Source organism: Nycticebus coucang, chromosome 2 (assembly GCF_027406575.1).
Source record: "Nycticebus coucang isolate mNycCou1 chromosome 2, mNycCou1.pri, whole genome shotgun sequence".
Classification (NCBI taxonomy): Eukaryota; Metazoa; Chordata; class Mammalia; order Primates; family Lorisidae; genus Nycticebus; species Nycticebus coucang.
In genome coordinates, this window is record NC_069781.1 from 145,340,753 (window position 1) to 145,353,110 (window position 12,358).

General features: G+C 48.3%; 1 protein-coding gene across 7 annotated transcripts in view; it reads right to left on the bottom strand.

Annotated features, from left to right (window-relative positions):
• The window catches only part of MYLK3 (myosin light chain kinase 3), a 49,047-nt gene that overhangs the window by 8,358 nt on the left and 28,331 nt on the right, over window positions 1–12,358 (bottom strand). For all 7 annotated transcript variants that reach the window (XM_053582074.1, XM_053582075.1, XM_053582078.1 and 4 more), the window contains 5 exons: window positions 12,055–12,160; window positions 11,229–11,322; window positions 10,697–10,806; window positions 9,405–9,546; window positions 2,991–3,061 (listed from right to left, as the gene is read on the bottom strand). In XM_053582074.1, coding sequence (XP_053438049.1) covers window positions 2,991–3,061; window positions 9,405–9,546; window positions 10,697–10,806; window positions 11,229–11,322; window positions 12,055–12,160 — 523 coding nt within the window. The remainder of the gene's footprint in view (window positions 1–2,990; window positions 3,062–9,404; window positions 9,547–10,696; window positions 10,807–11,228; window positions 11,323–12,054; window positions 12,161–12,358) is intronic.

Consider the following 12,358-nt stretch of genomic DNA (forward strand, 5'->3'; position numbering starts at 1 on the left):
CAAGGGGTAGGGAGAGCGGGAGATATGGAGTTATTTAATGGGTATAGAGTTACAGTTTTGCAACATGAAATAGTTCTGGAGATCGGTTGTACAACAATGTGAATATACAGTGGAACTTCTATAGCTGACCACCTCCCTACACCAAAACCTCCTTAAATTCACATAATTTTCACAGACAGAACATGCACTACATGTCCGTATCAGCACAGCAGGCCTAGTTCCTGGTGTTCACCCCCTCTGCATGTTAACCAGCTTAAAACAGTCCCTTGGGTGGTCAACTCACAGAGGTTATGATGCATTATAAATCAATCCCATCTTCTCTTGCTGCCCAACTCCCCCAAGCTGGTACTTAAATATTTGCCAGTATATACAGCCTGCAGGTAACAAATCCTGTCCACCTGCCCCTCTGACTGCTCAGAGAGGCCTTTTCCAACTTCGTAGTGTTGCAACAGCAAATGTTCACATGGCAGTGAGTCGTCCGTTATTTGAGACTATGCTGTGTGCACTAGTGTGTGTGCTCAGCAAGACAGTTATTGCTCACGGGGCGAAAAAAAAAACCTTAGTTATTACAAAGGGCCGTGGTTTTCCAAAGGCCCATGGGACATAAACAGATGCGTGGAACATTTGTGGTATTAGATTTTATGGGTTGGAGGACCAGGCAGTTAGGGAAGAAAGTCCAGAAAGGCCACTGGAGGGCAGGCAGCAATAGTAAAAAGTAGGCTGAGAACCACTCTAAGCACATAAGATGTGCAAGATGTGTAGAATATATTCTAATGTTATAAGACATTGTTGGGAAAATATTAAGCAATTTTGCTTCACTATGAATTGAATGTGATTTTCAAGTGTTTTTGATTGGAAGGACTTTATATTGTTTGTGAGATATAATACACCATGCAGTGCAGACCCCAAAGGTACAGCAGGGTGATATCTCTTTCCTATTCACACTAACAGCATGTGGGACTGTGAAAATACGTCTTCATCCCTGCAGACATGCCACTTTCCCAGTGCAGATGTGACCTGGGATATGCCACTGTGGGCGCATATGCTCCCTGAGAAGCAGGAGCCAGAGATGAAGCTGAGCTCAGGTGAGCAGTTCTGCTCCACAGGGACCACTTCCTCCTACTGAAGGTGGAGTGGAGGGCATCATATGGCTCATAAAGTAACAGAATAACTTCTCTGTGGGACTCAGACATGGAAGAAAAGAAAAACTTCAGGAAAGGTTGAAAAGTCAGTTGTGGGATAAAGGGCTACCCAGAAAATATAAGATTACCAGGGCACTGTCCCTCTCGGAGGAAAGAGATTCCTGGAGGATGTTATGGATTGTGGATGGTGGAAGGTGTGGGGCAGCTTTCCCAAATGCCAAGGGTCTTCTGTCACCATTGTGAAGCCCTCATGCCATCAGGTATGTATGCCATAGACAAGGGACCTCCAGAGAGCCACTGTGTTTGACTGCACAGTAAAACCATCTATACTATTTTTTTTCTTTTTTCTTTTTTTTTTTTCTGTAGAGACAGAGTGTCACTGTACCACCCTCGGGTAGAGTGCCGTGGCATCACACGGCTCACAGCAACCTCTAACTCTTGGGCTTAAGCGATTCTCTTGCCTTAGCCTCCCGAGCAGCTGGGACTACAGGCGCCCGCCACAACGCCCGGCTTTTTTTTGTTGTTGTTGTTGCAGTTTGGCCGGGGCTGGGTTTGAACCCACCACCCTCGGCATATGGGGCCGGCGCCCTACTCACCCTCGGCATATGGGGCCGGCGCCCTACTCACTGAGTCACAGGCGCTGCCCAAAACCATCTATACTATTAGGCTTTAGCATTTGAGAGGACTTTAAGATATTTCAAAACTTATATACAAGGCTAGGTGTGGTGCCTCATGCCTATAACCCTAGCACTCTAGGAGGCTGACACAGGTGGCTTGCTTGAGCTCAGAAGTTCAGGACAAGCCTGAGCAAGAACAAGACCCCATGTCTACTAAAAACAGAAAAACTAGGCTGGACATGGTGGCTCATCCCTGTAATCCCAGCACTTGGGAGGCCAAGGCAGGTGGATTGTCTGAGCTCACAGTTTTGAGACCAGCCTGAGCCAGAGCAATTGCCTAAACTCATAGGTTTGAGACAGCCTGAGCCAGAGTGAGGCCTTGTCTTTAAAAATAGCTGGGCGTTGTGGCAGGCCCCTGTAGTCCCAGCTACTTGGGAGGCTGAGGCAAGAGAATTGCTTGAGCCCAGGAATTTGAGGTTGCTGTGAGCTATGACGCCACAGCACTCTACCAAGGACAAGTGAGACTCTGTCTCAAAAAAAAAAAAAAACAACTAAAAATAGAAAAACTAGCCAGGCACAGTGGTGCCCACCTATAGTCCCAGCTACTTGGGAGGTTGAGGTAGGAGGATTGCTTGAGCCCAGGAATTCGAAGTTGCTGGGAGCTATGATACCACAGCACTCTAGCCAGGACAACAGAGCAAGACCCTGTCTTAAACAAAATGATATATAGGATTCACCTGTGCACTATAATTTGAGAACTAACCACCAGAATAGGTTCATGCTGTCCATGTGTTATCTTATTTAGTCTTCGCAACTGTCCCCAGGCCTGCAGGTAATGCCATTGTATCACCATGTTACCACTATCTAATCCAGTCCTCTGTGGCTACAGAGCCATTTCCCCATGGCACCACAGTCACATACACACTTTTGTACTTAACCCAGTCATCTCCTAAAGGGCAGGGACGGAGATGGACATGCCATATAGCCCAGTGTCAGACCCTGAGGCCTGCAGTCAACACAGCTGCGCTGCCTGCCCCATCTAGCAGCCGCCTTTAACCATCACTCCCTTTCCAGAAGGAGCAGAGCCCATTGCGAAGGCCACCACTGATAGTTTTCTGACATCAGTCTCAAAGCTCAAGCTTCGGCTGGTCCGAGGTAATCATACCTAAGAGACCCACACCCCGAGAGTCCCCAGCGAGTCTGGTCCGAGTGTCTGAGTGGAAATGCTTACCTCCTGGCCAGCCCAAAGTCAATGATCTTAATGTGGTGTCCGGTGTGACTCACGCACAGGATGTTCTCCGGCTGAGAAAGACAAAGAGTTCTGCTCAGCTCAGCCCAGCCCAGCGGAGGTGTGGCCCCACACCCATTTGGCTGCAGGCCTTGGTTTCCAGCCTCCAAGGACATGAATGTTCAGGGCAGCTCTAAGGGCACAGAATCGAGTCGAGTGGGTGAGCCAGTGAGGACTGGTGTGGACCTCGGGAACTGGAGGGCTCCTAGTCTGCATGAAAGGGTAGCCCCTGCTCAGCTCCAACGACTGGCCACCATGCAGGAGCACAGGCACAACCACCAGAGCTCTGTCCTCCAGAGAAGCCAGAAATTCAGGGTTTTACGAGAAAATCCCATGTTGACAACTAAGTCATATTTAAACATTCATCCAGCAGAGCCCTGCAGTGAGGCAGGTCTGGCCAGTGTGGACTGTCAGGCATCTGACCTGGGCCTGGCTGCATGCTGGAATCATCAGGGCAGCTTTTAAAAGTCCCAGTGCCCCAGCCCAGCCCTGACCAATTGCATGAGTATCTTAGGGCTGAGACCAAAACAAGGTGGCTAAATGTCCACCTGTTATTTTGTGGTGACAGCTGTGACCCATGGAATGGGGCATTCCGATCAGCTCTGAGGCCTTGAGAGAGCCTAGAAGGACGCTGGCTGCTTGTAAAGGCCAAATTTAGGTGTGTGTGTTGGGGTGACAGAGTGAGACTCTGTCTCAAAAAAAAAAAAATACAAGTCCGTAAGTCCCTTTTCAGACATATGATTTGGAAATATTTTTTTCCCATTCTGTGAGCTGTTATTTCACTTTCTTTTTTTTTTTTTTTTTTTTTTTTTTTTTTGTAGAGACAGAGTCTCACTTTATGGTCCTCGGTAGAGTGCCGTGGCATCACACAGCTCACAGCAACCTCCAACTCCTGGAGCTAAGCAATTCTCTTGCCTCAGCCTCCCGAGTAGCTGGGACTACAGGCGCCCGCCACAACGCCCGGCTATTTTTTGGTTGCAGTTTGGCCGGGGCCAGGTTTGAACCCGCCACCCTCGGTATATGGGGCCGGCGCCCTACCGACTGAGCCACAGGCACCACCCTATTTCACTTTCTTAATGGTAGCCTTTGAAACATGAACATCACTCATTTTGATGAAGTCTAATTTATTTACTTATTTTTTGAGTTCTGTTGCCCAGGCTAGAGTACAGTGGCATCCTCACAGCTCTCTGCAATCTCAAATTCCTTGCTCAGGTGATCCTCCTGCCTCAGCCTCTCCAGCAGCTGGGACCACAGGCACCCGCCACAATGCTTGGCTATTCTTTGTTGCAGTTGTCATTGCTGTTTAGCTGGCCCAGGCTGGTAGGGCGCCAGCCTTGGTATGTGTGACTGGCGCCCTACCCACTGAGCTATGGGCACCACCACCTTCTTTTTTTTTTGAGACAGAGTCTTACTTTGTCACCCTCACTAGAGTGCTATGGTGTCACATCTCGCAGCAACCTCTAATGCTTGGGCTCAAGTGATTCTCTTGCCTCAGCCTCCCAAGTAGCTGGGACTATAGGCGCCTGCCGCAACACCTGGCTATTTTTAGAGACGAGGTCTTGCTCTGGCTCAAGCTGGTCTTTTTTGTTGTTAAGCAGTCCCTGGCCAGGTTGAAACCCACCAGCCCCGGTGCATGTGCCCGGCGCCCTAACCACTGACCACTAAAAATGCCCAGCTATTTTCAGAGACGAGGTTTCACTCTGGCGCCAAACCTAAAGTTAATTTTAATAATATATTTTATTTAACCCAACATACCCAAAATATTATCATTTCAATAGAAAAACAAACACTATCTGTGCTCAATACTAAGTTGTAACTAGCCAACTAATACCTATACCCACATATGGAGGTAAAACTCAAGGGCAATCAAGTGGGAGTAGGGGTTGGGTTAATTCATACCTAACCAGGCCATGCATGGTGGCTCACGCCTATAATCCCAACACTTGGGAGGCCAAGGTGGATTGCTGGAGCTCACAGGTTCAAGACCAGCCTGAGCCACAGCAAGACCCCGCCTCTCAAAATAACCAGACATTGTGTTGGGAGCCTGTAGTCCCCGCTATTTGGGAGGCTGAGTCAACAGAATCGCTTGAGCCCAAGAGTTTGAGGTTGCTGTGAGCTATGACACCATGGCACTCTACCAAGGGCAAAAATGTGAGACTCTTTCTCAAAAAAAAAAAAATTCACACCTAACTGGTAAAATGCACACATTCTGAAAGACATACTTACAACTTTTACTTAAAATGTACAAAAGCAAATTATGTAACCCAAACATGTATACTCCAGTAATATTCTGAAATTTTAAAAAATAAAATTAAATTGAAATAAAAGCTATATGTCTAAAGACTAAAACAAAATTAATGAGATATTTTTTCATATTAAGTCTTTGAAATCCAGTGCATATTCAAAGTTTTCATCAGAAAATTATAATTAGATTTCACAAAATTTAGAGTTGAAAAATAAATTCATATATCCAAGTTGTTCCAAACATACTAAAAGTGTTCCAATAACTGAATCAAGTGTTAATTTTAAACTTTAAAATTAAAGTTTAAAAATTAAATAAAATAAAATTAAAAATTAATAAAAAATAAAATTAAAAATTCAGGGTTGGGTGCAGTGGCTTACGCCTGTATCCTGGCTGTTTGGGAAGCCAAGGCAGGAGGATCAGTGGAGTTCAGGAGTTTGAGACCAGCCTGAGAAGAGGGAGATCCCATTTCTACTAAATATAGAAAAGTTAACAGAGTGTGGTGGTGGGGGTGCCTGTAGTTCCAGCTACTTGGGAGACTGAGGTGGGAGGATTACTTGAGCCCAGAAATTTGAGATTGCAGTGAGCTGCAATGATACCCTGGGGATAGAGCAAGACCCTGTTTCAAAAAAAAATTAAAAATTCAGTTCCTCAGTTGCACTAGCATATTTTAAGTGACTACTGTATCTGACAATGCGTTTCTGGAGCTCTTTCTCCATATATATGTGTGTGTATATATATATATATTTTTTTTTTTCTTTTTTTTGAGACAGAGCCTCACTTTGTCACCCTTGGTAGAGTGCTGTGGCATCATAGCTCACAACCATCTCAAACTCTTGGGCTTAAGCAATTCTTTTGCCTCAGCCTCCCGAGTAGCTGGGACTACAGGCACCCACCACAATGTCCAGCTATTTTTAGAGACGAGGTTTCACTCTGACTCAGACTGATCTCGAGCCTATGAGCTCAGGCAGTCCACCCGCCTTGGCCTCCCAAATGTTAGGATTACAGGAGTGAGCCACTGCTCCTGGCCTATTTCTCCATATTTTTTTATTTCATATTTTATTTTATTTATTTTGAGATAGTCTCACTATGTCGCTCAGTAGAATGCTGGGCGTCACAGCTCATAGCAACCTCAAATGCTTGGATTTTAAGCAATTCTCTTGCCTCAGCTTCCCAGGTGCCTGCTATAGCACCCAGCTATTTTTTTTATTTTAGTTGTCATTGTTTTCTGGAGTTTTTTTTTTTTTTGTTTGTTTGTTTGTTTGTTGAGACAGAGTCTCACTTTGTCACCCTCCGTAGAGTGCTGTGGTGTCACAGTTCACACCAACCTCAAACTCGGGCTTAAGCGATTTTCTGGCCTCTGCCTCCCAAGTAGCTGGAACCACAGGCGCCTGCCACAACACCCAGCTATTTTTTTTTTTTTTTTGAGACAGAGCCTCAAGCTGTCTCCCTGGGTAGAATGCCGTGGCATCACATCTCACAGCAACCTCCAACTCCTAGGCTCAAGCGAGTCCTCTGCCTCCGCCTCCCAAGTAGCTGGGACAACAGGCATCATTGTTGTTTGGTGGGCCTGGGCTGGATTCGAACCTGCCAGCTCAGGTGTAAGTGGCTGGCGCCTTAGCTACTTGAGCCACAGGCACCGAGCCACACCCAGCTATTTTTTTGTTGCAATTCTTGTTGCTGTTTTAGCTGGCAGGGGCCGGATTCGAACCACCCTCAGTATATGGGGCCGGCGCCCTACCCCCGGAGCCACAGGCACTGCCCTGTCATTGTTATTTGGCAGGCCCAGGCCAGGTTTGAACCCACCTGCCCTGTACGTGGCCAGTACCCTAGCTGTTGAGCTATAAGCGCCAAACCATCTCTTTCTCCATATTTTAATCCATGTAGCAGTACCCATAGGAGATAGCTAATACTATTTCCCATTTTATAATTGATAAGCTTAAGGAACTTACCCCAGGGCTTACAACAGGAAGAGGCCAAACCAACACAAACAAGCCTGCTCTTGGCTGGGAAATAGGCCTCAATGATGCTTGCCTCTCTGCTTTAGTCACAGAAGTTGCCACAAAGTCTGACCCAGAATCATGGAACAAGTTCCTGAGCGCTCCCTACCTTCCCACCCCTCTGAGCAGCTGGTCCAGAAGCCTTAGAATTAGCTCTAGTGAGCAGGGGAAACCCGAGCCCAGTTCCTTACCATCTCCATCCTTTTTCTGAGTTCCTCAACCTTACAGGTGACTCCAGTTGGGAAAGAGTCACAAGGAGCAGGATGCATCCCTAGAGGTGCAGCCAGCACCTTCCCATCTTGTGTGTGAAGCCACTAGCATTTCTCCCCTTCTTACAATGAATTGTAAAGAAACACCTTACTGTTAGCCCAGTAGAGTGGAAAACAGCTGCCATGGGTCAAGTGTTTGTTGCCATCAGGCACTGTGCCCAGGGCTTTAGGTATACGACACTCCTAGGACACTCCTGGTACATTCGTAACAGTGGAATATCACATGGCCCTTAAAGAGAATGAAGAAAGATGTCTGTACTCTATTACTACTAACTTGAAAAAACAAGCTTAGGCAGGGTATGGGGGCTCACGACTATAGCCCTAGCACTTTGGGAGGCTGAGACAGGAGGATTGCTTGAGGCTGCAAGTTTGAGACCAGCCTAGGCAACACAGGGAAACCCCATCTCTTTTCTTTCTTTCTTTCTTTCTTTTTTTTTTTTTTTAGAGAGTCTCACTTTATTGCCCTTGGTGGAGTGCCGTGGCATTACACAGCTTGCAGCAACCTCCAACTCCTAAGCCTCCCGAGTAGCTGGGACTACAGGTACCCATTACAATGCCCGGCTATTTTTTTGTTGCAGTTTGGCCGGGGCCGGGTTTGAACCCACCACCCTGAGTATATGGGGCCGGCGCCCTACCAACTGAGCCACAGGTGCCACCCAGGAAACCCCATCTCTACAAAAATTAGGCTCAGTGCCCATAGCACAGTGGTTACGGCACCAGCCAGATACACCGAGGGTGACAGGTTCGAATACAGCCAGGCCAACTAAACAATTGCAACAAAAAAATAGCCGGGCATTGTGGTGGGCACCTGTAGTCCCAGCTACTTGGGAGGCTGAGGCAAGAGAATAGCTTAAGCCCAAGAGTTGGAGGTTGCTGTGAGCTGTGACATCACAGCTCTCTACCAAGGGTAACACAGTAAGACTATCTCAGGAAAAAAAAAAACCAAGATACATTGTAAGATCTCCTTTGTGTGTCTGTATATCATGCCAGCTTGCTCGCAGAGACCTCTCAGCATGGAGACTGGGGAGAACTTCCTCTGTGTATTTTATATTGCATACTATATTGCATACACAGTAGAGTCTCTGTAAGGGGTAACCCCAGGGATTGTCACTGGTCAACATACAGAAGTGGACACCACAAGGAACTAGGCCTACTGTGCTGACACATACATGTGGTACATGTCCCATCTGTGAAAACGACCTCAACTTAAGGAGGTGGTCAGTGAGGGGACGTGGTCAGCTATAAGGGTTTGTGTCTCCATAAGCATTTATTTCTTTTTGAACTTTTCAAAAAGTAATCTTGAATATATATATATATTTTTTTTTTTCTTTGTAGAGACAGAGTCTCACTTTATGGCCCTCAGTAGAGTGCCGTGGCCTCACACAGCTCACAGCAACCTCCAACTCATGGGCTTAAGTGATTCTCTTGCCTCAGCCTCCCGAGCAGCTGGGACTACAGGCGCCCGCCACAACACCCGGCTATTTTTCTGTTGCAGTTTGGCCGGGGCTGGGTTTGAACCCGCCACCCTCGGCATATGGGGCCGGCGCCCTACTCACTGAGCCACAGGCGCTGCCCAATCTTGAATATATTTTTAAAGAAATAAAGGTCATTGTATCATTTAATCTTCAAATCAAACCTAAAGAGCTACAATTACCCATGTTACAGATGGAAGGCCCCAGGCTCTGAGAGACAGTGTGACTGGCCTGCCCTCCACTCCAGAGCTAGGACGGGGCAAGGAGCCAGGGGTAGAAGCCAGGACTGCCTGCTGACAGCATGCTCGATGATGACTGCACAAAGGAGGCCAAGGGCCTGGGGACCTGCCCAGCACGTGCTCAGGCAGACCGACCTTGAGGTCCAGGTGCAGGATGTAGTGCTGGTGGAGGTGGCGCACCCCCTCGCAGATCTGCCTGGTGAACAAGGCCACGTCCAGCTCGGTCAGGTGGTACCTCTCATCCGTGATCCGGTCGAAGAGTTCACCCCCATCCACGCTGTCAGAGCAAAGGGAGAGGCACACAGCAGACTGAGCAAGGCTTTCAGAGAACTTGTCCACTGTCAACACCAGAAGCCAAAAGAAGCCATCCCAGGTAAGCTCATGGGCCACAGAGCCACTGCCACTTGCGCCTGGGATCTCACCAGGACCTGTGCTCTTTATGAGTGAGTGGTAAAAAGGAAGTGAAATGCTGACATGAAGATGGGACAGTTATTAATGCTGATAATCCAGGCTCATTCTGGATACTCTAGACCAGGCATCCTCAAACTTTTTAAACAGGGGGCCAGTTCACTGTCCCTCAGACTGTTGGAGGACCAGGCTATAGTTTTTAAAAAAAGAACTATAAAGAAATTCCTATACACACAGCACATATCTTATTTTGAAGTAAAAAAACAAAACAGGAACAAATACAATCACACCACCACATGTGGCCCGCAGGCTGTAGTTTGAGAACCCCTGCTCTAGACACTGGGGCCCAGCTAGAACCTACATGGCAGGAAGCTTAAGTGAGCAAATCAGACCGTATATGAGGCAAAAGTTTTCTGAAAACAGTCTTTAGTTTATCTTTTGTTTTTCCACTTTTGATAGTGACATGGCATGGCAGATGTTTTGCTCTCCCCTGCTCTGCCAGAAGGAACAGCAACACAAGCACAAACACGAACAGCATCTGAGCCCTTGGCCTCAGGGTCAGGGGCAGTTGGGAGTCGTGGGGATTGTGGCAAAGGGATCCTAGTCACCCTGTTTTCAAAGATTAGCCACTGTGAGCCCACACACACCAATTCTACTTGGATATGACCACATCTTTTACATTTTTATAAAAGCCAGATAGCTAGGTTTTAACGTGAAATGTGCCAGTTTCTGACAGTTAATAACCAATTCAAAATTACTGAAAATTGTATAGGCCAAATTGATATATATCTACAGGTGACAGCAGGCTTTCTGGCCAGTAGTTTGTTAAAATTGCTTTGTCCTCCACACTCCATATTGGAGGTCAAGGAGCCATGGCAGAGAAGGTGTGATGACGTGGATCCTGGATGACCAGGGAGGAGGAGGGAGAGAGTGAGCGCAGCCTGGCACCAAGACTGGGAGCCCCGGCCCTGAGCCCAGCGTGGGCAGAAGCTGCTGTCCCCCCTACCCCAGACACTCACTATTCCATGATGAGGGTAAAGCTGTTTTTGCTCTCGAAGGCGTCATAGAGCTGGATCAGGTTCACATGACTGAGCTGGTTCATGATATTGACCTCGTTCCTCACATGACCCTGAGAACCAGAGGACAGAGGGGTTTCCACGTGAAAGGGTTAGGAATTGGAGCCACCTGCACCTCCAAAGACAGAGTCACACACACACACACCATTCATCCTTCTTCAATTTCTTATTCTCACACCAAGTCTCCTTGACCTACTACCTAACCTAGATTCTTACAACACTGAGGACCTTAGGTGACCCACCCCCTTCATAGATGGGCCTTGTTGCCCAGGGTCCTGTCGGCACCTTGGCAGACCCACTCCCAGACGCCAGCATGTACATAAGGTGAGGGCTACAAAGGACTTTCGAACAGGACAGTGGGGGGTCCTGGAGAAAAGGCAGGAAGGGCAGCAGGCTTCCTGCTTGGGGGGCAGGGCCTAAGGGCCTGGAGGAAGTGAAGGAGTCTGGGTCTGGCCACCCAGGGCAGAAGCCTCACCCGGTCCTTAGCGCTCTTCACTTTGATGATCTTGGCTGCCAGGGGCAGGCCCGTGGACTGCTCTGTGCACCTGTGGACCTGGCCAAACCGGCCCCTGAGGAGACATGTTGACAGAGCAGGCTGAGTGCCCCGGAGGCTCACTCCACACAGAGTGGCCGCCCCATATCCTGGACTTCCTGTTCCTCCCTCTTCCCCACATGCCACATAGACCACACTGACTCCTAGAGCATCGTTACCACCTCCAACCATGCACGCTGTCCTGAAATCCGGAAAGTAACTCCCATGCCATGTGGTCTATCCTATAACCTCCTCACACTATACCACAGGGGCTATCCCACCACATGGCCTATACCCCTCACGGACATCACATGGGCTCTACAGGAGATACCCTTTACCTACCACATGTACTTTCCTGCACCCCAGGGGTATACCCCTCACCCCACCCCACCCTTCCCAAGCTATCCTGCACCCTAGCAAATACCATTCCCATCTCTATGTCAGTTCCTGCCACCTCCCAGGTGTGCCTCCCTTATCCACGCTGTGGGCTACTGAACCTCACCTTGCCCACACTTTCTTATTCCCTTCTTATCCCTTCTTATCCCATTTCTTTCTTCCCAAGAAATGGGAAGGCCAGCAAGGGAAGAGTTTTGTTTTTTTGAGACAGAGCCTCACTTTGTTGCCCTTAGTAGAGTGCTATAGCCCTGGTGTGGTTCCATCAGCCAGTTCCTGAGACCCCCCACCCCGAGCAGTGCCCAGCCTACTTCCCCAGATGAGTCTGCCCCACCATTCCTAGTCCTACCCTCAGCAAGGTAGGCGGCCCACCTACCCTCCCAAGACTTCGTGCCAGCACACCGTGTAGCCTGCTGAGACCGAGCTCTCCTTGACACTCACCACCCGGTGTTCAAAAGGAGCAGGTGGAGCCAGCCCAGCATCTGTTCAGGAGACAAGGGACCTGTGAACCTCCTATATGCAGCTTGTACCTCTCAGCCACCCACCCTAGATCCATGTAACTTCACTAGGTTCACCAGGCCCCTCAGACAGCTGGGGATTTGAAAGCCTTTGGTCAAGAATCAGCTCATTGGAGCCACCCACTTGGCAGAGGAGGAAGCTGAGAGAGGTGAGGTCACTCA